Raw genomic sequence first — 27,378 nt, 5'->3', positions numbered from 1 at the left:
CCATGCTTGCTTTTATATTTTTGTCACTTATGGGCTACCATAGCTCAGGCTCGTGACAGCTTCAAGTTAACCAACATGAATTAGCAACATTAGCCACTTGGTTGAAATGTGATTCCAGTATGAAACCAAGTGCAAGGGAAAAAAATCCTGTCACCCAGCCTTAGTCATGTATTTCTCAAACCTGCCGTGAAGAGAAAGGTTGGCGGCGAGCACAGAAACAGGTGGATCTGGCTGCAGACTTCAAGGGCTGTCGATAAAAGCTTAGAGTCAGACGAAACTATCTCAGAAGAATAGGCGTCAGACGGAAAGGACTATGGAAAAAGGGTGTTATTCTCCAGCTTAAAGTCTCAAGAAATATGTCACCAGACGCACACAAAAGGTCTCAGGAAAAAAGATGTCCGATTTAGATGAAAGGTTTCATGAAAAAAAACATCAGGCTCAGACAAAGAGGTCTCAGAAGAAAAGGCATCAGATTTCAGGCATTAGAAAGACATTTTTTCTATTCAGAAGGGGAACCATTATATGTCAACATCCGTTAACCCGATGCTTTTTTTTCTGAGATCTGTCCTGACTTCGAGGCCTAAGGATGTCCACAAATGGATACTTGGATCCTCTATTCTTTTTTAAACCTTGGAAATGTGACACAAAAATGTTACATAATGGTTTAATACTGGGGAGGCTCCAACTCAATCCGGAGTGGTAAAACTAAAGTATTTCCACCACACAGATGAGGGTGATTTGGAAAACTAATGCTGTGCGATATGCCTCCAGTCCAACTCTAAATTGTGCCTCATATCCTGTGAAACCAGCCTGAATAGGTGAACCTGCATCAGCACTGTGTGTTTGCCACGAGGTGTTCCACTGATTTCCTCTGTTTTTCCTCACAATGACGCGTGAGGGGAGGATCAGAGGAGTGATCTTGGACGAGTTAGTGTGCATTAATGCTCTGGTACAATCGAAACCTCCAGTAAGAGATAACAGACATCACTACGGTGTTTTTGAACTTTCCCTGTTAGCGTACTTCACCGCTGCAGGCTTAACTCTGAGAATCCTCAATGAAACAGAGCAGTTAAAACAATATTTGACTCTGAATCCACATAAAAAGGAGCAGCACTGATTCATCCACCCCAGTCAAATCAGACTAAAACTGAAGTAGCTGTAACCTCCTGACTCATGGTCGCATTACTGCTGTAATTTCACTGACTGGCTCTGTTATTGTGAACATCTCTTTAATGTTTTCTCTTCGTTTTATCTTGGTGTGAACTACAGGGTCAACTAGAACTCGAGCATTTTGGTAGCTTTTAAAAAGAGAGGGGTTTTTATTATGTTTCGTTCTTGTTGCTTGAACTTTAAAGTTTGATTTAATGAAAGAAGTTTTAGGTCTGAACTACAGCTAGTTAAATATTCTAAGCTTGACAAGAATGGCTTTCATTTGGAGCTTTTTGCAAACTCCAAGCAGGCTTTTGTATGTTTTTCACTGAGGAGAGGCTTCCATCTAGCCACTCTACCATGAGCCCAGGTCAGAGAAGGGCTGCAGTGATGGTTGTCCCTCTGGATCTTTGTCCCATCCCCTCACAGGATCTCTGGAGCTCAGTCAGAGCGACCATCAGGTTCTTGGTCACGTCTCTTACTGAGGATCTTCTACCCCAATGGCTCAGTTTGGCCAGCTCTTAGGTAGGAGTCCTGGTTGTACTAATTTCTTCAATTTGGGAGTTATGGAGGCCACTGCGCTCTTGGGAACCTGTGCTAGGGCTGGGTATCGCCACTGATTGCCTGAATTAATTCAATTCCAATTTGATATAAATTCAAGTTCATCAATTTCAGTCACAAAACCTATGTTGCTTCAGCATTTAAGAAATTCTTAGTCAAGGAAAGTTTGAAATACTACAAAGAATGTTCCAACAAGGCACGTTGTTAAAAATATCAAGGTTTGCATTAAAAATTGAAGAAAGACTAGCAGTTTTAACTTAACTATTTTACCGCCATGTGACTCATCTTGATCTGGCCTTTCTTTCTTCCAGCTTGCCTTTGTCTTTATAGTTTTAAATCCAAAATGCAGTCTGATTTCCTCTCTAAGGTTTGGTCATCACTGGAGCAGAGCTGCCAGTCTCCACTGTGTTTCTTCTAAGCCAGAGATTAGCCACTTATTACATGTCTCAGTTGAATTAGTTGTCTCAGTTGTCCCTTGTTGTTAAATGAGTAAAAGGGTTTAAAATAAGTAAATTAGATTTTAACTTAGTTAGAGTAAGTCTACAAGCAGGAGCATCGTCCTTCACGGGCCTTCACAAAACACTTTAAGGCAGTGCTCCTCTTGAACGTAGCGCCCCGAGTATCACCTGTATTGTGTGTGAGTCAGCCCGGTCTGTAACAGCAGCGGCTTAAACGCAGCTTTAGCACTCTCCTCCAAGTCACATGAAGAGTTTGGCTTAGGTTTACATTTGAAGAAGACATATCAGCTGGTATTGATAACGTACCCAGATATCCAAAATAAAATGATTGGGCGTAAGATTCAAACCTTAAATCAGAGTCTGGAGGCTTTTAGAGGTGAGTGCAGGTCAAGTTTCAAGTCTGAGACTCCGGCACAAGGAGGAGATATAATCAAGGTGAATCAGAGACTCAGTTATTTTTACCCCGTCCTGTTTGGTGCCACAGAATTTTGTAATAAAGTCTTCCCCAGAACTGTACCCAGCAACAATTCTGTCTTTGAAAAAAAAGAAGTAGCAAATGACAATTGTTTTAAAAGGGGCATAAAAGGGCCACAAGTGGCAAAAATAGGTGACCATTGTTTAAAAAAAAAAAAAAAAGTGGCAAAAATAGGTGACAGGTGACAAAAAAATGTGGCATAAAAGGGCCAAAAGTGACAAAAAAATAGGTGACATTTAGAAAAAGTGGCAGAAGGTGGCAAAATAGGTGATATGTGACGAAAAAAATGTGGCATAAAGAGGCCAAAAGTGACAAAAATAGGCAATACGTGACAGAAAAGTGGCATAATAGGGCCAAAAGTGACAAAAATAGGTGACAGTTGTTTAGAAAAAGTGGCATAAAAGGGCAGAGAGTGGCAAAATAGGGAAATGTGACAAAAAAATGTGGCATAAAAGGGCCAAAGGTGACAATAAAAGGTGACAAGTAACGAAAAAGGTGGCAAAAATGGTAATTAAGTGAAAAATGGGATGAATTGTTATAAATGTGATAAAAAATGCTTGGAGTTGTGGAGAAACACGTTAGAAAGTTGCAGGTTAAATCATTTCAACATCAGAACCTAAGAACAGCTGGACACCGCTTTTACCTCCAAAATGAGGAAACTGTTAGCAAGTTGCTGCTGATCCAACATACATGCAGTGATAAATCAGGGCCTATCTCTGGTGTTTCAGGGTCCAGTTAACTGTGTACAGGCCTGCATGCAGCAGCAGTATTTAATCTTGTACTATGATGGGACAGTGCGTTTTGTACTCTAATATCCTGTGTTGTTTTTTTACAGTTTGGTGTTATTTTTGTTTTATTAGGTCCTGTCTGGTTCCTCTTATATCTCCTTACTCTACATATGGTATTCTGGGACGCTGCGATAGTGAAATGTTGATTGTTTTTTTTACTTCAGTTATTTGTTTGGTTTTGTGGTATTATTTCAGGCGTTTTATTACGATATGTCTAGCTCTTGTTATGTCTTTCCACTTTATTCCTGTCTCCCTCTGCTCCACGTTTATGCTCTCAGCAATAAAAGGGTTTTAAAAATAAATGTATGGTTTTATTTTCCAGCTGCACACGGATATGGACAGGGGAGACGGACGCACTAAGTACACGTTGGAGGGAGAGGGAGTCGGCTCGGTGTTTGTCATCGACAGCACCACGGGAAACATTCACGTCACCAAGTCTCTGGACCGCGAGGAGAAGGACCAGTACAGACTCATCGCCACCGCTACGGACCGTCAGACCGGCCGAGCCCTGGAGCCTTCGTCTGAGTTCATCATCAGGGTTCAGGACATCAACGACAACCCCCCGGTCTTCCCCAGCGAGCCTTACGTGGCCACGGTGCCGGAGATGGCCAATATAGGTACCACACTAACACAACAGGGATACTCTACCCAAATACCAGGTTTAGCTCTAGTGTGACCACACATCCTGGTTTGACCAGGACCAGGACCTAGCTTCTGTAGGAGCAGCTTAAAAAAGATTGAAATTCACAGCAAAAGCAAACTAAGGCTGTATCTGAAATATTTATCTGGTTAAATTATTCACTCTTCCCTATAGAGCCAAAGCCAGCGTTTTTTTACTATAACCTCTGGGTAGAAAACCCCCGAGTCACCTTCATACAATTTAAAGTCCCCATGAAGCAGCGAATAGAGTGCTCTTTTATTTCACATATTTACGTGTTTCCTTGTAAAACCGATCGCCTGGGAGTGACTTGTCCCAGCTATTGATTGGCATTTACAGCTGCCGATACTGCCGGAGTGGGATACGACCCTCTCCTAGACAATACCCGGCCGACTGAAACAAAAGAACACAATGAAGATATATTCACAGGGTGGTGAAAACACCACAACACAGTAGGCAGTCCCACTTGTTGAATGATGGAGAAATATGTTGGTTAACGAGCGATTCTGCTGCCTCCGTCTGCTCTTTTTATAATCACACGTACAGTTGATCTTTCTCATTATTTCTGGCTGCCTGTCTGCGTCTTTGTGTGTGATTGCGATTGTGTTCTCTTGTTCCATCTGAAAAGCATCCAGAATAACTGGGAGATATGAAAATCACCCTGACAAACATGATGATATAACAACAGCAGATAGACAGGTGCTCAAACTTTTATCATTTGGAGGAAAGTCTGAAGAAACAAGAAGGAGAGTGACAGGAAAGTTTACAGCTTCCTAAGATTTAACGCCTACCTGTCCGTGCTGTCTGAAGCTCATAGGTAGCTTGTTCTGTGTGATTGTTGTACTTGTTGGAGGTAAAATGAAAACGTCAGGACTTTATAAGACGCTGGCACTATGCCAGTAAAAAAGGAGTACTTCACATCTGTAAAAGTAGAAACATGAACAACAAAGATCAATATTCACAGATACATTTTATAGCACCAGCACCGCTCATTTTCAATATAGAACTAGTTCAGGATGCCCAATAAGGAATTTTTACCAACATGCACTGAGCCAAACTTTGAAATTTGGTTTAGCTGATACTGATTTATAAATACAGTTCAGACCCAAAACTTCAGTCCATGTTTCATAGCCAGATCACAATCTCATTTTATCATGATTTTTTTCATTCCATTTTTAAGACAAGCTTGTAAGTCAATGACCAGAAAAAAAACAAGCTTTTTTCTCTATATACTTTTTCAAGTCAGGTTTTTTCCTCTTCTTCTGCAACAGCCTGTTGGTCCATGCATGATGACAGCACACTGTACACAGTGTTGTATGTGAGGCTTTCACCTAATGCTCAGGGTTTAAGGCAGTGCTTCTCTTGAACGTAGCATCCCGAGTATCACCTGTATTGTGTGTGAGTCAGCCCGGTCTGTAGCAGTGGCTTAAATGCACGCCACCCAGCAGCTTTAGCGCTCTCCAAGTCACATTTGGAGTTCGACTTAAGTTAACATTTGAAGAAGACATATTCAGCTCATACTGATAACGTGATTGGGCATAAGATTCAAACCTTAAATCAGAGTCTGAAGGCTTTCAGAGGTGAGTGCAGGTCAAGTTTCAAGCTGCATGAGTGACCCAAGTCTGAGACTCCAGCACAAAGAGGAGAAGGCCTGTATTCAAAGATCGATCTCTGGATTATTTGAGTCAATATTTTGCTTTTATTATTGTTTTTTAATTTATTTATTCATTTTAAAGAATCAATCTGAATCAGAGAATAGATATTTTTTTAATCCAGACCTATTCGGTGCAACAGAATTTTGGAATGTAGCTTTCCCAAATCTGTGCCTGTCAATAATCCTGTCTTTGAGCTCTGTAGGCAGTTCCTTTGACCTTTGACCCCCTCTATTGATAGCTGTGTGCCTTTCCAAATCATGCCCAATCAAGTTTATTTCACACAGGTGAACTCCAATTAAGGCACAGAAACAAAAAATGGCTGAATCGCAGGAAAAAATGGTTTTCCTGTGATTCAGCCATGAATTTAGAGTCGCGCGACTCACTCTGAAGTCAGGCCGACTTTCATTTGGATCGGGCGTCGTTTGTCGTGCTCTGTACGTGGGGGGTATGACGGCTGACCATGGCCTTACTACGACCTTATGACCTGTTCCTGACTGGTCAGGAGGATTTCTGGCACGTTTGATATTTTGGTCATACGACTCCAGACACTCACAGTGAGAGCAGAAATGCGAGCAGAATTAAACAACTTTGGGGGATTGTTTTCCTTTGTAAACAGTCAGACAACATCCTAAATTACCATGACAACGGTTGGAACTTTCTGACGCACACCCGTTATGATAAAGGAAATAAATGAGCAGGAAATATTCCTACCCGCGGACCTGCAGCTGACTCAGAGGTGATGCTGTTTGTGTGTGTGGGATAGAGAGAGAGAGAAAGCAGGAGAGATTGGGGGGGGTATGACTGGAAGCACTTCACCCTCAGACCCTGAGACTTTTTTAAAAGGAAACTCCGTGGGTTTCTGTCACAGTCCGTCCCGACTTCAGTCGCACAGTGTGAGCACTCAGGCCATGCACGACCGTCAGATCATACAGTGTGATGAAGTGGCAAAAGGGGAAATATGCAGCATTAATGGGCGAAAAGTGGCAAAAAAATGGCATTACAGAGGAAAAGTGGCATAAAAGTGGCAAAAATAGTGACCATTGTTTAAAAAAAAAGTACATAAAAGGGTAGAAAATGGCAAAAATATGTGACAAGTGACAAAAGATGTTGCAAAAAGGGCCAAAAGTGACAAAAACAGGCAACAAGTGACAAAAACTGTGGCAAAAAAGGACCAAAAGTGACAAAAATAGGCGACAAGTGACAAAAAATGTTGCAAAAAAGGACCAAAAGGTATAAAAAATATGTTGTGCATGAAAGAAAAGTGGCATAAAAGGGCCAAAAGTGAGAAAAATAGGCGACACGTTACAAAAATTGGCCAATAGTGGCAAAAATGGTATCAAGGTGGAAAAAATTGTATAAAAGGTTCAACAAAGGGAAATAGCCTAAGCAGCATTAATGCCAGATTTGCATACCATTTTAAGACAAATTTGTAAGTTAATGACCAGAAAAAAACCCAACCTTTTTTATCCATATAATATTTCAAATTTACAAAAACTGTGATCACAAGTCAGGTTTTTTTTGTTTTCTTCTTCAACAACCTGTTAAACACGGTTATTTTGAAAGGTGTTGGCTATAAATTTAATTTCTACAGCTGAAGCTTTAAACAAGTGGCTACCGTTACACCATGAGACAAAAGAACACCCCAAGCAACTCAGAGAAAAGGTTGTTGAAAAGTATAGAGTAAGTCAGGGGATGGATACAAAAATGTTGCCAAGGCTCTAAGTATGTTTTACTAAATGCATTAGTTATGGTAAAATGTCATCATTTCAATGTTAACTTGCTGTTGTTGGCTGAAGGCTCCAGATTTAACTAATTCTGACACAAATGCTGACCCTTTTAAATGCCGAACTCTTAAAGCTGATCCCTCAGACTGGAAACTCCGGGGTTTTAGCTCCAGTGTAGCTGACCTAAATTAATTCAAAGTTGGAATATTTTCACTGTGAGTTAAGAGCATTTCAACGACTACAAAAAACATCATCAATGGTGCTCCACCACATTGATTCACCATGGCAACAGGCAAGTTAAAAAACAGGTCATCCTCCTTCACCCCGCTGGAGTCAGAAGTTCTAATATGAGCTTTGGGCCAGATGAGCACTTTTTTTTTTTTTTTTTTCTTTTTTTTCAGGAGAAAATCAACACAGCGGCAGCAAAGAATTAAGATGAGAGAGCAGCTGCCTAGGAGCCAGTTTGAAGTCAGTATTCATTCAGCATCAACCTTACAGGTTAAAAATGGTGGGATGTTATTAAATTAAATGTTGTTTCATTTCCATGGCCACCAACTATGCAGGGAAGCAGCTGAAAAGGAGATAGATGAAGTATAAAATCAGTTATAAAGGATAGCCATCTTATGGGTTGACCTGTTTGCCCAAGAGCAGCTTCCTTTTTTTAATCATATCAGACATATGAGGTAAATTTCTCTTTTACTGATAAACTCTCACCTCCAGAGGTAGAGCTAGAATGACAGCAGGTCTGTTGGCTGGTTCCCTTATGGGTGCCTTTATAAGCCTGTATTAAAGGCCTCAGATGGTCCATCAAATAGGGATTTACTCAGAGCCAGCATCTGAAATTGTCCAACAGAATAGACTTTGAAAGGTCCCACAGGAACCCCTCTATGGGTTAGAGGTCAGATTTTCTGCCCGACCTCAAAACTAGCCAGGTGTGGCCCATGGCACAGAATCAGGTCAGGCCAGGATCCCAACCCTCACCCCAGGCTGGTTGAGGCCCAAGAGGAGCCAAAGACATCCTGTCAGACGTAGTATGACTATATTTAACCATAGATTTGTGTCTTCTTTCCATGTATTAACTTCAGATCAACTTCCTCAGTGCAGACCAACTGCACTTATTACAAGACATTCAGCAGCAAAGCCTTCGTCTTCTGTTGGATCATTTTACTTTTTTGTTCAAAAGTTTAATCCAGTGAAGGCAGAATGATATGGACAGCATTGCTTTTTGTCCTTCCATTGTATAAAGTGAAACCAAAACATACCTGTAATGGGCGCTGATATGTTGAGCTGGAGTCTGACATGGAGTCTGTGGATGGATGGTAGACTAAAGTCACCCCTCTGGTGCTGCCTGGAGCACACATTTCATTTGTTGATAAAATGTCCTGCAGGGAAACACAATATTATCTGTATGATATGCTAGATAGATATGAAAATTTATGCCAACATTAACATCATATTTTTTGGCTGTACATATTGGCAGTATAAATTACATATCAGCCTTAAATATCAGCAAAATGTACAACTGTACTGTGAGGTATAGGTGGTTGCCTAGAGTGCCCAAATGTAATGTGATGTAAAACAACTACCAGGCTACCCCTCTCCTCTCTCAGCTCCACCTTCTCAGCCTCTCTTTACACTTGGGTCATTTGATGGTTTTCCTAAAGATAAAAAAAAGATGCAAAAATGTTGGTCATTGTCATGATTTGATGTGTTTTTAACCATTTAAATGCCAGTTTGTCCAATTTTGAATTCCACAGAATGAGATATTTTCCATATTAAAAATGCTAAGTAATTTTTTTGTTTTTTAGTTATCAAAGATGATCATAAGTCATCAATTACCACCAACATCAAGTTTGATGTATTTTCATATCTTGTGCAGTGTCATGAAACTGGTGGAGATTATGCAAAAGATGGACCCTTTGGGAACATTTTGACCCCTATTTTATATGGTTATACTGATATATTATTTAATTTATTTATTTATTTTTTGTAATCACCTCCAGTTCTAATGATGTCATCATTGAAAATACCTGATACTCTAAACTTTTCATTTCCTGTCTGGAGATTTTTTGATCAATGGGTATTGGTGCAGTTTGGCAGCGCGAGCACTGAACATAGATCTGCAGTGTTTCCCCAATGAAGCATGTTGGAGTGGTGCTTCAGAGATTCAGTTTCTCATATCTAACATGCAAAACCCAAGTTTATATTTATGTCAACAGCCACAGACTTTTTAAAAATTTCATTTCTTTATGCTTTTATTTCACAGAGCTATAAAAAATCCCACTGTAAGTGTGTCTTTTAAGTGCCCTACGGATACACACTTGGCCTAAAAAAGGTAATGGCGCCATCTAGTGGTTAGCAGTAAAAAGTCTAAGTCTAAGGTCCCTGTTCAAAATTGCATCACAGAGAATGGCTGTAACAGTGGTACATGGTATTGCAAATTTGCGATCAAAATAAGCAATTATAATGGGTTTAAATGAGCAAGTTTTGTCCCCAAGGGATACATGAGTATTTTTCCTATGCATAATACCAAACTGGTTAGTGTAATGATTTGGTTTGAAAAATTACAAATAAAAAAATATATACATCTTTGTGCAGTTTCATGCCTATCGCATCAACAGAACACAAACTGGTTCAAGAATTCCAAGACAGAACGCAAAGAATGCACCTAGGTATACCTAAGGGTTAATAATGAAACTGCTCTTATGAGGATAAAACCAGGTGGTTCAAAGTCATGCGGAGTGTTCTAGATTAAAGGTTGTGTATTCACACACAACTGCTGTAAGTTTCCAGTCAGTGACGTCTTTGGTTCACTGCTAGCTACTGACTGAAGCGCACGAGTTTTTGCAAAAGTGTTGGAAAATGATTAGCTTAAAAGTTGAGCAACACACTAATTCAAAACTTTTGGTGAAATTTAACAAAACAAAAGCCGAATCTTTGGTACCTTAACTGAGGTGTATGGGGAACACTGCATGTTGATGGCACAAAAGATTTAGTGAAGGCACAGAAGATGTCCAAGACCCTCCATCCATTTTCTATACCGCTTATCCTGTTGGGGGTCGCAGGGGGGCTGGAGCCTATCCCAGCTGTCATTGGGCGAGAGGAGGGGTACACCCTGGACTGGTCAACAGGCTGACATATAGAGACAGACAACCAGGCATGCTCAGAGCTCACACCTGCGACCAATTTAGAGTGATCTCTCAACTTAACAAGCACAGTGTATGAGGAGAACATGCAAACTCCACAGAGAGAGGCCCTGATCGGGAAGCGAACCAGGGACCTTCTTGCTGTGAGGCAACAGCCCTAACCCCTGCACCACCGTGCAGCCCTCTGTCCAAGACCATGAATGTCAAAAAGTTCTGAAAACAGTCAATAAATTAAACAAACGAAATGATCGCAACCCCGTATAAGAATTATGGCAGAAATGGTCTCAACTGATAAAGAGACAGTTCAGCAAATTCTGCGTGAAAATTTGAACATAACAAAAAGTGTGTGCAAAAGTTGTCCCAGAACTTCTGACTACTGAATAAAAGAAGCAAAATGGAGACATTTTGGTCCAAATCGAAGGAAACCCAAAATTTTTGGAAGGATTGAGAGAGAGAGAGTCAGTGCAGTGGAAAACATGGTCACCAAGGAGGAAGAAAACACAACGAAGCAAGTCCAAATTTAAAACCATGTTGATTGTTTTCTTTAACATTCAGTGAGTGGGCTCCAGAAGAATCAGAGGTGAATCAACACTATTACAAACAGGTCCTAGAAACACTGCAAGAAAAAAGTGAAGAAAAATGGTTCCATTCTTCATCAAGACAATGTAGCTCACACTGAGCCCTCAGTAAAGCAGTTTCTGGATCAAAAACAAATCTCAGTGCTTGATCACCCTCCCTGTTCACCTGATCGCGGTGTGACCTCTCCTTTTTCCTAAGATCAAATCTGTGCTCAGAGGAACACGTTTAGACTCTGTCAGAAATTTTGACAGAGGTTCTGAGAAAGAAGAAGACCTACTGCACTGCTTTGATCAGTGGAAGACCTGAATGCAGCGGTGTGTTGATGTAGAAGGGGAGGAGACACTGAAAAATGTTTATGTTCAATAAAACTGTGTTACAGCATTAGTCTCATACTTGTTTGCCTGGTGGATGGCTGTAGTCTGATGGATGGATGCTTTACTGCTGTCTGAAATGCTAATTGGCCTTTACAGGGATGATGAAGGCAACCTTGAACCTTGATCCTTGAAGGAGGCCTTAGGCCAGTCACCAGGGTAGCTTTATGTGTTTCTGCTTGACTCCAAGGTGGCCAGAATAAATAAACAGTGTCTGTAATATAAAGCTTGTGGTTTGAAGCCTTTTCCAACAACAGTTTCTCATATTTTAACTCTAAAGGGGCTTTTGAGGATAAAGTGGTTGCTAACCTCATGGGAAGAAGCCATTTGGGACTTCTGCTTCTGAATGTGTAGGCTAGACGCTTTATACCAACAGATTGGATGTTTAATCAGAATCAGTTCAAAGACAGCCAGGTATGTTGGTGCATATTAAATGGACTGTTTCATTTTACTCTCAATGTACAGGACAGCTTATTATTACTTCAAACAAGGATAAGTTAGACCAGAGATGTCCAGACTTTTCATTGAGGATCACAGATAAATGTGAGGATGGCTGGTCAACTTCTGCTACGTCATTGTTAGGTGATTAAAATAGGAAAAACCAAACCAATGTAGCTTAAAATGGGCTTAGTAGCTGAACTGAAAAAAGAGCCTTCTTAATAGCTGCCAAGGCAAATAGCCAATCATTGTAAAGGATTTTGGGTTAAACACTCAGATTTCAGCAGGTGTCATGGTTAGCCCTGGTTACTGGTGAAGGCAGTGCCACAGAGAGGGTAGATTCTGGTGGTTCATCTCCACATTTAGACTCTAAAGAAGAGCAAACTGCAGGAAGCTGATGAACTTTTCAGGAGTGTTGATGCTTGAAGATGATTAGCACTGTATCGTCTGTAAATCAGACCATGAAACAGACTCAATACCAGAGCAAAGGAGAGAGATTCATACTGCTTACTGCTGTAATACTTTAGTCTTTATTCATAAAGGTATTATGAACTGAGATATCATTTTTATTTTTATAGTCAGAACATATACCGTTCATGTGACACATCCTGTCAAGCTGCCAAGGTTATAGTTTTCTTCTTACATATTTACCTGTTTAAATAAACCACCAAAACCTGCAGTGTAATTCATTACTGTAGGTATCAGATTTGTTGCTTTGTGTTAGTTTCATCGACTAAAACTATGACTAAAAATGGTTGTTGACAGCCTTTTTTCCTTGATGAAAACTAGACAAAGACTAGCCAAAGACAGATCTGTGATGACTAAAATTGACTAAAAGTAAGTTTAGTTTTCATCAAGGTGACTAAAACTAGACCAAAATGTAATGTAGTTTTCGTCGGACATTAAAAATCTGTGATATTTCTCCACTATGGGTGTCAAAAACAGTGCATCTGTATCTCTTCTGCCTCTCAGCAGTAAAAAGCAGGGACCTCAGGGTGCATAGAACACACTAAAATGACTTGGTACCAGATTTAGGCAAGAGAATAAATGCTTGGACTAAAAGTAAAGACTAAAATGTGAGGACTAAAACTAAAAAGGGTAGAAATGACTAAAACATGACTAAAACTAAAAGATATGTAATCAAAAGAACATGACTTAAATTAATAACAGCTATCAAAAATAACAGTGGTTGTTCATGGTGCCATGTTGGTTTTAGATTTAAATACTCATGCGTACTGATTCCCCACACCTGTGTCTGATTATCCCCTGGTTGTCTGTGTATTTATTTCCAGTTTGTCCTCCTTCACTAGTTTATTGTGATTCTCTAAAGCTGTGCGTAGATTCTACTCACACTGTGCAACAGAATCATTTATGAGATATGACCAACACTCATGATTTATGTGCTCCAGCCATACAAAACATGATTGCTCACACTGTGCAAGTGAAGTCAGGATGGACTGTGACCAAAATCAATAGTTTCCTTTGAATACGTCTCTCACACAGAAGATTACGAGACACGCAGCACAGCATCACCAGCAAACACTACAAGCACCTAAATAATAACAAATACTCCATCAGCTAATGATGAGAATTTCAGCTCTTTTTAGTGATTCTGATGATGGAAGTAAAACAGTTTCATCTGATTTTGAGTTTTACAAACTTTTGTATTTATAGCATTGAAAATCTGTTCACTACATGTGACTCTGCAGATGGGTAAACATTATCATACTGTAATACTCAAACTACCAAGAGTTTGGTTGCAGTTGCATGGTTCGTGATGTACGTTTAAGAAATGATTTTTGGTCATATGAATCAACTTCATTATCCAGCTGTTTCTTATGTCAGGTAAATTTTTGTCAGTTGGATCAAACTCTGCCTCACAAACTGTACAGTTTTTGTGCACAATGACTAACTGAGGTTAGCTGGCAATGCTAACAAAAATGTCCCAAAGTCAGGTAATCTGCTTGTGGCTCTGCTTTCATTTGCATGCATGTGCAGTTGTTTGAAAAAACATAAACCTGACACACCAGATAAACGGTTTCATATCTCCATTGCACCAGATACATTTAAACCTCTCTCTATTTAACCTCTCTTACAGAGTGTTTGGGAAGGGCAGGGTTAAAAAAAAAAATGTCATGAACCAGTTACCAGTCTATTCAGTCTAGTTTCCATTGGGTGGTCCGGTTTTATATGGTTCGGTATGCTGAACACCAAAATGCTTTGCGATTCCACAGAAACCTGAACCCTCACTTGGAGGGCGGGCTGACAAGACTATGCAAGTGAAGTCACATGCGGCGCAGCACTCTGGTTATCACCTGTTACTCGCAGAGCAGAATTCCATGTTTTGTTTTGCAGCAGAAGCCAAGCAGTCGTGTCATTCGTTGACGTGACGTCAGTGCAAACCCTTATTGCTGTGTGTAGCTCCAACTTTTTGGGATGGATAGGTAAGACTGGTACCCCTACAGAAGGGTGCCACAAAAGTGGGACGGTGTGGGTTGTTTTTCTGGGAGCGAGGTTAGGTTGTAGGCATGTAACATGAGCTTGGTAGCCAAGCACTGCTGAAGTTAATGAATGGTGGAGCTTGTTGGTGCATCAAACTCATGCCGAGGCCGTTTGGGAGAAGTGCAAAAACATCTCTTCCAAGAGAGCTTTCAGAGTGACTCTCTGCTCTTCTTTCAGTAAAGAAATGCTATCCAGATCTGATCAAAGCTAGAGCTAAAGCAACATTCAGGCTGATTGCTTCATTAGTGGCACAGTTTACGACTAAACCCAGCCTGTGACTATCACAAACTTGTGTTGAAGCAGGTTGCAGAAGAACAAAACATCTTTGCCACCAAGAAAAACTTTCAGTGTGGTTCTTTACTTGCAGCTTTGGTAAAATTATCCCCAGCCGTTGCCACCGTCTCATTCTCCTTGAATGCTGGTGATTGGTCTGGTCCGTTCTCTGTCCTGGCACAGTCTTCACACATTGGAGCTTTGCAAGATGGATTTGCAGGATGACAGACAGAGAATCTGGCCAGTCCATCTGTTTTGCATGGTAAACAAAATATCAAAACTGTCAGAAACACTTCCAAACCAGTCAAAAGCAGCTGATTAGGCATTGGTCGGCTGTTGTATCCGCCTGTACACTGTACAACTCAGAGGCTGAAAGTCGTCCCCACTCTCAAGTGAGTGGAGCGACTCAAAACTTTGTGTCTAAATTGGCATGATGTCTCTTGTTCTGATGCTCTCTTTGTCTTCTCTTTTGTGTCTGTTTCTGACCCAGCGTTTTGCCTTATCCTCTGGTTTGTCTGCGGAGTTTTGCCTTTTTGTGCACCAACTTTTGGACTGGTTAAACGTCCTGCCTTTGATAATACCCCTACCAGGTCTGCAAGTGAATCCTGCAAGTGTCTGAGTGTTCATGTCATTGATTCCTGTCAAGTATTGAAGCTAAGTACAATAGAGGTAAAATTTATGTTATAAGACTGGACATATATTTCATTTTGTATTTAGATTTTGCTTTGAGCCATGTCAAAGTTTTGACAAAGGTTGCACAAACATAACTGGAAAACCCAACATAGACCTCTAGATATAAATTTCTGAAAAGTTTTGACTCATGAAAGAAAACTCCTGTCGAGAGCAGACAAGATATGTTTACAGTATTGCCAAAAGTATTCGCTCACCTTCCCTGACTTGCATATGAACTTTAGTGACATCCCATTCTTAATCCATAGGGTTTAATATGATGTCGGTCCACCCTTTGCAGCTATAACAGCTTCAGCTCTTCTGGGAAGGCTTTCCACAAGGTTTAGGAGTGTGTTTATGGGAATTTTTGACCATTCTTCCAGGAGTGCATTTGTGAGGTCACACACTGATGTTGGACGAGAAGGCCTGGCTCTCAGTCTCCACTCTAATTCATCCCAAAGGTGTTCTATCAGGTTGAGGTCAGGACTCTGTGCAGGCCAGTCAAGTTCATCCACACCAAACTCTCTCATCCATGTCTTTATGGACCTTGCTTTGTGCACTGGTGCACAGTCATGTTGGAACAGGAAGGGGCCATCCCCAAACTGTTCCCACAAATGGAATTGTCCAAAATCTCTTGGTATGCTGAAGCATTCAGAGTTCCTTTCACTGGAACTAAGGGGCCAAGCCCAGCTCCTGAAAAACAACCCCACACCATAATCCCCCCTCCACCAAAATTTACACTTGGCACAATGCAGTCAGATAATTACCGTTCTCCTGGCAACCGCAAAACCCAGACTCGTCCATCAGATTGCCAGACGGAGAAGTGTGATTTGTCACTCCAGAGAAGGCGTCTCCACTACTCTAAAGTCCAGTGGTGGCGTGCTTTACACCACTGCATCCGATGCCTTGCCTTGCATTGCACTTGGTGATGTATGGCTTGGATGCAGCTGCTCAGCCATGGAAACCCATTCCATGAAGCTCTCTACCACTGTTCTTGAGCTAATCTCAAGGCTACATGAAGTCTGGAGGTCTGTAGCGATTGACTCTGCAGAAAGTTGTCGACCTCTGTGCACTATGTGCCTCAGCATCCACTGACCCGTCATTTTACATGGCCTATCACTTTGTGGCTGAGTTGCTGTCATTCCCAGTGGCTTCCACTTTGTTATAATACAACTGACAGTTGACTGTGGAATATTTAGGAGTGAGGAAATTTCCCTGCTGGACTTGTTGCACAGGTGGCATCCTATCACAGTACCACGCTGGAATTCACTGAGCTCCTGAGAGTGACCCATTCTTTCACAAATGTTTGTAGAAACAGTCTGCATGCCTAGGTGCTTGATTTTATACACCTGTGGCCATGGAATTGATAGGAACACCTGATTTCAATGGTTTAGATGGGTGAGTGAAAACTTTTGGCAATATAGTGTAGATGTAGTAGTTGGTCTGGTTGCTGTTCATACAATGGTTGGATGCTGAAGTATTCACAGTATGTACAGACACACATGTCCTCTGACCTGGTTTCTGGCTGAAAATACTAACTGTAGAGTTTCACTGAGCCAACAAGAAGACCTCGGCGGCCTAAAAAATGGCTGGATGCCCACCATCAGCACCTCTGACCACTGCTGCAGAGCACGACACAATTAGGATGAAACTCAGTGTGTGCATTTGTTTTGTGTCTGCCTCGTTGTGCTTCCTGTCCTGCACTTATAATTTCTCCAGAGATATTTCCAAATATAGACGTTTAAGTATACCGACTCAGACTGCTCCGAGTCATCACAGGATGAGGATGACGTTTCTGCCACACAGAGTTATTCAGAGAAGCACACAGAGGTAAACATCATAATATGGAAGAGAGCTGCTGATGCTTCTCTGCTCATTTAAGTTGAAGTGTCTATGATGAATTATGAACAAAAAGACAACTTGATCTTTCTTCTTCTTTATTCATGTACCAGGAAGGTCCACCATCCTTCACGGCACAGATTAATGCAGGAGGTTGTTCTGCAGATATCACTTATATTCTGCATGAAATGAAGTTTTTTTCACACTTGTTTTTAAAGTAAGCTGTAAAGAAGTTTTGCAGAATCACAGAAATTCAAACAAAGGTTAAACTGAGATTGCAGTGGAGTTTAAATCATGTTAATTACTGGAGCAATGCATGAATTGTTGCGTTTGTACAGGTGCATCTCAAAAAAATTGAATATCATGCAAAAGTCCAGTTTTTCCCTGTGATTAATTTAGAAAATGAAACCTTTATATTTTAGATCCATCTCAAAATATTAGAATATCACCAAACATTAGACCAAAAAGGAATTTATAATACAGAAATTTTGACCTGTTTAAAAGTTATGCTCATTTATGCACTCAGAAATTGGTTGGAGCTCCTTTTGCACAAATTGTATTGTTGAGTCTAGTGTCTCTCATCTTCCTCTTGACATTTCCCCAGAGATTACCTATGGGGTTCAGGTCAGACCAGTTGGCTGGTCAATCAAACACAGTAACACCATGGTCATTGAACCAGTTTCTGGCAGTTTTGGCTTACCTGTGGGCAGGTGCCAAGTCCTGCTGGAAAAGGACATCAGTGTCTCCATAAAGCAACATTTGGCCACTCTACTCCTCTCTAGATTCAGCCTTGAGCCACAAAGCTTTCCTCTCAGTGAGGATGCAGTGAGGATCAGCTCCTCAGATGGCAGGGAATAACTGGTCCATCTCAAGAAGGCAGCATCAAAACATGAACAAAAACAGCTACAGGTCAGCAGCTTTCAGTAGCAGTTTCTTTTATGTAGCATATGGATAAAACACATCCTGGTACAAATAAATTAACTTAAATGAACTCCTAGTGGTTATAGGTCTTTGTGAGGTATCCACCTGCCAGGTAGGAAAAATGGGGTCAATTCTTGAGTCAGAGTGGGCATTTTTGCAGAGTTGAAAGAAAAGCATTCTTCAGATATAATACTCATAGGCAAGGAACCCGATAGCCTGGACCATCTACCACCAAAATCTAATCAGATCATCCTTGTCAGGATTTTTGAGTTCAGTCATTTGCGCATAGTTTGAAGAGAATCCCTTAAATTGTTACTGAGACATTGCAGTCCCCAAAATGGTACAAACAGTACGAACAGACAATCCAAAATCATAATGCCTCCAGCCATTTTTAATTAATTTAGATAGTTCTGTGCTAAAACACTGTGCATTGTACTTTTAGGAGTGAAAAAGATCTACTGAATGTGAATGATGTGTCTTTGTTTAACTGCCTGGGAATGTCAGAGCGTCTTAGATGAAGGGATTTCTGCACATCATGTCTCAGATGACTCCAGCATCCTTGAAATCTGCAGGATGGGCAGGATCTTCTTCCTTGGGGTTGTTTATTTACAGCAGGGAGTCACTCTCCTCTAATTCTGGCAATGTTATGGAGAACAATACATGCAACAATAATGTCAAATGCTCTGAGGTTACCCTGAGTCTGTGTAGGCGCTTGAACCGAGCTTTGAGCTGTCACAACGGTGACAAACAACAAAGCACTCAACAGCAGACTGGAGACACAGAGCGGCACAATCAAAACCTTTACTTCAAACTCCATCTACAGGAGTTGAGGGGTGAATTTTTCACCTTATTTGCCCTCCTTTACAACATAGAGAGGAATCTGAATCTGAGGTTGGCCCAGATTAATCTTTAACTTTTGTCGTTCCTATCAGATTCTCTCCATGCAGCGTTATTTTCACGTCATGTGTGTGCCGTTTCAAGATTAGAGACACAAATATGATGCAACCTTATTTTCAAACCTGAAAGGATCCAGGAACTCTTGAGGTCTAAGCCTGTCCCAATCAGAAAAAAGAACTAAGAAGCAAAAATGAAAAGTGCCACAAAGTCCAAGTAGACCTAGACCACAGTGAGTGTGAGACAGACATGGCAGGAGGGGTAATGAGGGACGGGTCCAGCTAGGAGCCCCTCTCACACATGCACTTCACTCCAGGAGGTTTCACAACATCACTAAGAGGGCTGCATGTTTGAATCTTTGATTGCACCACAAATTCAGGGAGCTTTTCTTTGAAATTTTAGTAAGTTTAGTGCATTGCAGGTCATGCTGGGGGATTAATCAGTTTTGGCTTCCCACGATCATAGAAACAAGGTAATGATTAGGCAGTCACTCGCTACGTTTCCATTCAGCTTTTCGCAAGAAATAAAAAAAGCATTATTTCTTATATTTCAGCTAAGAACAATTGTGTTTTGGATGTGTTTCTATTGAAGGGAGTTTTGGGCTTTCAATTCTCGTAAAATCTCATCTTGCGAGACTCCGCTGCAAGGAAGCTGGACATTCAAAACCTGTTGCGTGTTGGTCCCGTATGATTCCCACCTTGGTAATTTCGAAGCAGTGGATGATAGTTCAGAGGCAAAGTCCATATGTATGCCATAAGCCACGTATAAGGGTACAGTTGCAAGAAATAGTATGTGAACCCTTTGGGATTTCTTGGATTTCTGCATAAATTGCTCATAAAATGTGTTCTGATCTTCATCTAAGTCACAATAATAGACAAACACAGTCTGCTTAAACTAATACCGCACAAAAAATGATATGTTTTCCTGTTTTTATTGAACAAAACATGTAAACATTCACAGTGCAGGGTGGAAAAAGTATGTGAACCCCTAGGCTAATGACTTCTACAAGAGCTCACTGGAGCCAGGAGTCAGCCAACCTGGAGTCCAATCAATGTGATGGGATTGGATGTCAGTGCTTTGAGTTGACCACCCCAAAAACACTGATGTCTTTAACCCACTCTGTAACTAATTTGGCGGTTAGTTTAGGGTCAGTGTCCGTTTGGAAGACCCATCTGGCCCAAGCTTTAACTTCCTGGCTAATGTCATGAGATGTTGCTTCAATATTTCTGCATAATGTTCTCTCCCCATGATGCTATCAATTAGTAAAGTGCACCAGCCTGTTCTATGGCAAAACACCCCCACAACATGATGCTGCCACCCCCATACTTCACAGTTGGAATGTGTTCTCAGGCTGAAAGATTTCCCCTTTTTCCTCCAAATGTAATGATGGTCATCATGGCCGACCAGTTCAACTTTAGCTTCATCAGATCACAGGACATGTCTCCAGAAGTGAAGCTCTTTGTCTCTGTGTGTATTTGCAATCTGGCTTTCTTATGTTGCTTTTGGAGTAATGGTGTTTTTTCCTGACTGAGTGGCCTTTCAGCCCATGTGGGTACAGGACTGGTTTCACTGTGGTTAATGAAACTCTCTCACCAGCTTCAGCCAGCATCTTTGCACGGTCTCCAGCTTTTATTCTAGGGTTGATACCTACCTTTGACACCAAAGAAGATTAATCTCTGGGACACAGAATTATCGATCCTCCCTGCAACCCTGACAGGGCTTTTCTACTGTAAGGTGTAGTTTTCTGAATGTTGGGGCATTTTTAGGAGTGCCGATCAGAACTGAGCTCATGAGGGTTAATGAGTCCTACAGTATACCAGAGAGTATGGTAGACCTGCCCTCTCTGTAAAGTATGTAATGATTTAACTTTGGTTATGAATTGGCGCTTTACAAATAAAGATTAGAAATAAAGATTAAAAAAAAGGATTAAAAATGAAAATGAGTTGTGCAAACTTGGCCAACCTTATCTCCTGAGGTCTTCCAGAAGTCATGCATAAAGGGCCTGTTGAGATTTGAACTGTTCATTGTGTGTCCAGCCCACGGTCATCAAACAGATGTCCATCAACTCTGTGGAAATATTTGAGTGACTTGAGTAGGGAATGGTATTCCTACAAATCTTCACTTTTGCCCTTCGTACGCTCTCCCTGTTTTCATGAGTAATGCACATTTGTGCCTCACATATGATGTTGACATTGCAGAGAAGAAGAGATTTTGCGTGCAGTACTTTGTGACATACAGACTTTGACAGTTCTATAAATACACGTACACATTAAGTACTTCCTTTTCAAATCATTTCCTTCATTAATGGAAGGAGCAGTGATAAGGATAGGAGTGCTATCAATGCAGAAGATCTCTTTGGGGAATCCACTAAAGCAGCATGAGCAGAATATAATTTAAAATATCATCATTAGCTTCAACTGAATAATTTCTACATCAGTCACCTGCAATCCTGTGAAATTCCTCTGTGATGGTCCCCGGGGGATTGGTCCCGGGGAACATAACTTAAATGTGCAGTAAGTGTTTAAGTGCAGGAGAAACTTTTCTCACGGTTCAGCAAACAGATTCCACCCTTTAAGGTTACTCTAAAAGAGCTCAGAAACAACTAGAGAACCAGAAGCCACACAGAACTCCCCCTGATCTGAGAGTATTTCCACTGTGAGGGGTATAAGGGATGAATGGTTGCAACAGGAGCATTTGGTTAGGTGTGGTTTGAATTTAATTGTGCGTGATCATGGATTGACAGCACCTCTCACTGAAGTCTGCATATAGAAAAAAGTATTTACCCTTGCTTTTAATTGATTTTAAAAATCAATCACGGTAAGTATAATTTGGCTTTTTTGATTAGTGAGAAGTGTATCAAAAGAAAAGTATCAAAGTGAAAACAGACTTCTATAAGGTAATATCAATGAATAAAAATATATAAAGTATAAGAAGTGACATGTTGGAGATTCCATGGTCAAAACTGCAACATTTCCACAAACACACCATCCTCACTGTGAAGCACGGTGGTGGCAGCAACTGTGGGGATGCTTCTCAGCAGGTAGAGGGTATAATGACTGAAGCTAAATCTAGGAAAATCCTGGAGGACAATCTTATTCAGTGTGCAAGAGAACTACGGCTTGGGAGAAGATTTCTTTTCCGGTAAGACAACGGCCAGAAGCATACAGGGAAAGCTGCACAGAAATCTTTAAGAGATGACAAGCTGAAGGTTCTGGAGTGGCCGAGTCAAATCCTACATCTCAGTCCAAGAGAGAATTTGTAGCTGGACTTGAAAAGGGCTGTTGAAGCCTGATCCCTATATAACCTGACATGGCTTGAGTAGTTTTGCTAAGAATAGAGTAAAATTGCAGAGTCCAAGTGGCAAGCCTGATTGAGACATTTCCACACAGACTCAGTGCTGTGATTGCAGCCAAAGGTGACCCTACTAAATACAGACTTGAAGAGGGTGAATATTTATGCAGTCACTTATTTTCCATTACATAGTTTTATTTAAATGGCATTATTTGCATAATACCATTGCCCCTTTGAAATTAAAGGGTTTTCTGTTTGTTTGTTTTGTGTCAAGAACAAAATTCTATTGACCATGACTGATTCATTAAATCAACAAAAGGGGGTGTATTATCAGAGGGGTGACACTCTTTATAAACACTGTACATGTCTATTTTAGTACTGACAGTCACAGTGTGGCTGACATCCTCTGAAATGCACTCGTCAAACAGAAAATCAGCACGTTTGGCACTTGGCAAGTATTAATTTCAGAAAGTGATAACAACATTTCAATCAGGGATCCTTTTCAGGTGATATTTTGATGAATTGTGCAGGCATCTCTCTGTCTTCTTGCTACTGTTGTTGAATTTTCCTGCATCTATGTGATATACTTATAACCCGCCCAGAAACTTAAGATAAGCACAGCTAAATTTGATATACAGTACATGTAATTATTTTGCAAGTTCACAAAATTTCTGTGCAACATGAATGATTTAGAGTGGTGTTTGTTCTCCTTTAAGTTAATGCCAAGTATCTTGCAATCTGTCTTTCTTTATTAAAACCAAGAGTTCATCATTTTGAAAGTTACTCCAGCATGCAATTTTTTGATGTCTATCTACGCTGTGATCAGTTCAGTTTACTAAAAATGACACTGATGAGTGCATCAACTTGAGTTCAAAGCAGTTTGGTCTATGAAAAGATAAAAGTATTCCATGTTGATATAGCCATACTGCCAGAAAGCCTTACTTATCCTAGAGAGGCTGCAACTGATGTTCCAAGCAGGAGACAGCCCTCATGCCCTGGGCTTTTTTTAAACAGGCTGTTTTTTTTTTTTTAAATAAAGTATGTTTATTTTAAGTTGCATCTGTCCATGTAGTTAAACAGCGTCAGAGGAATTAAATTTCTGCAGTATGGGCTCTACCCATAAGAGGTTGTTTTAAAATTATTTCAAGAAATATAGTTTTATAAACTTGGTTCAGGAAGGAAGACCACACCTCTCTAAATCCCATTTCCACTGCCAAACTTCTGCTTAAGCATGCCTCAATCATCCACATTCCTCTGACTCTGCTTTCACAAGATGTGTCCCTACCCTGAGTCTCTACTCCTCTGGTTCCTTTACTTCTACCCAACAACAGTGAACATCAGCAAGTCATCAGACCCCTTCATCTAGGTCTCAAGTTCGCCAGCTTCCTTTAGCTGCGCTGCCATCAGCTTCAGTTCATCAGTCAACCAACGCAACAAACTCAAGTCTGGAATGATTCATAGCGTCATCCTTCAACCTTTACCTTCATCCCTTCATCCTACAACCCTCACCTCCTTCCTTCATCCAACAGCCCTTACCTTGCCCCTACATCCCAGCACTCTTCCCCTCATCCCACAGCCCTTGCCCTCATCCCATCATACCAACACTCTTTCGTTTATCCCTTACCTTCATCCTACGACCAATACTCTCATCCTTTAATCCCACGACCCTTATCTTCATCCTACAACTCTTACCTTGGTCCCTTCATCCAACAACCCTTACCATCATCCCTTCGTCCTACGACCCTAACCTTCATCCCTTCATTTCCTGGAAAGAAGACACACATACTGTACTTTCTGTCCTTTTTTTGTTTGTCCATCCAAACAGTACATTACTAACGGCAGTAACTAACAGGTTGCTGTTTGACACCAACATTTCTCCTTTTTAGTTTTTCATGGTTGTCTTCCTATGACATACCATACAGATGTCATTGCCAGAGTTTGACAAACCCCGTGTAAGTTTCATCTCACTGTTCCATCATTCTTCTCTTACATTTCGTTTGTGGCTTCTCTACATGCAGAGGGCTCTGTGCTTTTATTAATAAACATCATTGATGTCCCAGAAGAAATCCTAGTGGGCGGGACAAAAATCAAACATGGTAGACTTTCTGTTGGGAGGTTGTTGTGTCTCAGACAAGCTCTTGATTGCCATTCACTAGGACACACTGCATGAGATAAAAACACCGGTCACTTTGTGCATCCCTACTTAAAAATTTGAAACTGTCCAATCCTATCTTAGTTTTTGTGATCCAATAAATCCTGTTTTGACCCGTGGTGTGCTCTGTCACTCGGGAGAAAGTTTCATGAATAAGGTACAGACAATGTAGTTAACAGATGGTCAGATTTATTTCACATATTGCTGTACTACAGATCATGTAAAATAGGATGAACAAAAGCTCAGTGCTGTTATAAACCAATGGTTCTGCCTTATTAGGGGTGCTGCAGCAACCTCAGCACCCCAAAAAAAGCATATCAAAAAATCTGTCCATGTTCTTGCGGGGGACTTTTTACACCTAATTTTCCTAGAAACCAATTTCTTATCACACCATTTTTGATGAAATCATAGATGATGTATTAGATGCAATATCTCATCTGACAAATAAAAGATTAACTGCTCTGCCTGTCCTGCACAATGCATCATCATGGTTGGCAGGGATTTCTATTCTGCAGGATTTAACCAAACAGGAAGTGACTAAGCAAAATGCTGAAAATGCCTATTTAAACCTCAGTTAAAATACATGTGAGTAAAACACCTCTCTCTAGTCCAAATACATTCTCATATTATGTAATTATTTATACTGTTGCCAAACCAGCACTACATACGTTTCTTCTGGCTCAGCTCCAGAGATTCAAAGGCGAATAGTCCGCATGAACGCTGGGTATTAAGTCATATTTTATCTAAAAGATAAATGTTTCAAAGATACGGTGCATACAGATAGAAAGCAGAAGGCTGCATTATCCTTCTAATCCTACAGATGTAAGTACTTGGTATTCAAAAGACAGATGGGTAGAGTATCGCTTAAAGCTTATTAAACTGCCACCAGCTTTAACTGCTTTACTTTGAAAGGGCTGTTTCACCTCTCACCTCTGCTGCCTCCTCTCCTCCACAGGCACGTCCATAATCCAGGTCACAGCGAGGGATGCAGATGATCCCACATACGGAAACAGCGCCCGGCTGGTGTACGCCATCACTCAGGGCCAGGACTATTTCTCTGTGGATCCCCAGACAGGTCTCAAAGCTGTTTACCATCTGAAGCCTCTGATGATTATACTCCACACAATAAATCCCCACGGTCTGGTTAGAAATCACAAGTTATGTCTTTGCTCCCATATGTCCGACGTGGATAAGTAAAGGATAAAGCCCTACGAGGTGTCCATTATCAGGAATTTATGGGTGACATAACCACAACCGTCTCACGTGCTGCACAGTCCATAATATTATGTTTATGTTCAGCTCAAAGGGCATTACCCGGCTTATACCGCGGCCACTTTCTGAAAAGAAGAAATAAAACCACTGCTTTGTGTTTGCATTTTCATGCAATCACAGTCATTTGAAGACATTTTGTAATCAACATCAAACGTTTTTGCCAGGCCACATGGCTAAAATACGACTCTACTTAGGTAACACTGAGGATTTTTCTTTTTTTTTCTTTAGTTCTACAAACTGATGTTGTCCAGTATTTTTGGAAAAATTCCCTCAGTGTCTGCTTATTTTTGCTGCTGCACTCTAATGTCTGGGTTTTAATGCTAGGTTTTGCTTGTTATTAAAAATATTTATAAATCTAAATAAATGAAATTATTAATTAATTAATTTATTAAAATGTTCTGGAAACAGAAAACAACAACCTAAAATGAGCAAAAGTCAATCTCAGAATTAAGATTGAAATAACAGCAATAGTATTTAATAAGTATTGATACTTTAATAAATAGATGGCATAAGACGGTACAGTGGCCCTCTAAACCAGCAGAAATATTAGTGTTTGTGCACAATAACCACAGATAATTTCTCTTTAAAGCTGTAACAGTTATTCCTTCCACAGTTCCAGCAAGTGAAAAGTCTTGTGGCATCAAGATTCAGCTTCAGGATGAGAGCACATGTCGTCCTTCTGTGGTGGGAGAAGGGTTTTGTGTCCTTCCTCAGATGCCACTGGGCTTTCTGCAGCATCTCAGGTTTTGGTTCTTAATAGAATCCATCTATCCATTTTCTATACCACTTACCCCATTCAGGGTCGCGGGGGTGCTGAACCCTATCCCAGCTGTCATTGGGTGAGAGGCGGGGTACACCCTGGACTGGTCGCCAACCAATCGCAGGGCTGACATATAGAGACAGACAGCCAGGCACACTCACATTCACACCTATTGGCAATTTAGAATCACCAATTTATCAAATGAGCATGTTTTTTGGTGGTGGGAGAAAGCCGGAGTACCCGAAGAGAACCGAAATGTGCACAGGGAGAATATGTAAATTCCACACAGAAAGGCCCGGGCTGGGAAGCGAACCAGGAACCTTCTTGCTGTGAGGCAACAGTGTTGCAGCCCTCTTGTTAGACTATTAATGATTATTATAATAATTATAAATATGAATTAATAACACTATTAATCAAGAGTAGTAAATACTGGGAACTGCCCTGGAAGCAAGAAACAACCTAAGAGGACAAAAAATAAGTCTCAGAATTAAGATTATAAATATTATTATTATTTGATAAATATTGGTAATTTTTTTAAATAGAAGGCATAAGATCGTACAGCAACCCTCTCAACCAGCAGAAATATTAGTGTTTGTGAACAACAATCACAGATAACATCTCTGAAAAGCCATAATAGATATTCCTCTCACAGTTCCAGCAAGTAAAAAGTCTTGTGGCTTCAAGATTCAGCTTCAGGTTGAGAGCATGGCTCATACTGTCCTTCAAAGTCAGGAGAAGAGTTATGTGTCCTCCTTAGAAACCATCTAGAGTTTGGTTGTAATATATTTTATATTTATATTATA

General features: G+C 40.7%; 1 protein-coding gene across 1 annotated transcript in view; it reads left to right on the top strand.

Annotated features, from left to right (window-relative positions):
* LOC121511715 (cadherin-24) overlaps positions 1–27,378 on the top strand; it is a 95,774-nt gene that overhangs the window by 26,879 nt on the left and 41,517 nt on the right. Inside the window, exons 2-3 of the mRNA XM_041790479.1 lie at positions 3,754–4,048; positions 25,499–25,618. Coding sequence (XP_041646413.1) covers positions 3,766–4,048; positions 25,499–25,618 — 403 coding nt within the window. The 5' untranslated portion in view covers positions 3,754–3,765. The remainder of the gene's footprint in view (positions 1–3,753; positions 4,049–25,498; positions 25,619–27,378) is intronic.

This window comes from Cheilinus undulatus, linkage group 7 (assembly GCF_018320785.1).
Source record: "Cheilinus undulatus linkage group 7, ASM1832078v1, whole genome shotgun sequence".
NCBI lineage: Eukaryota > Metazoa > Chordata > Actinopteri > Labriformes > Labridae > Cheilinus > Cheilinus undulatus.
The sequence above is the reverse complement of the archived record's forward strand: the minus strand, read 5'-3'. Positions and strand labels throughout refer to the sequence as shown.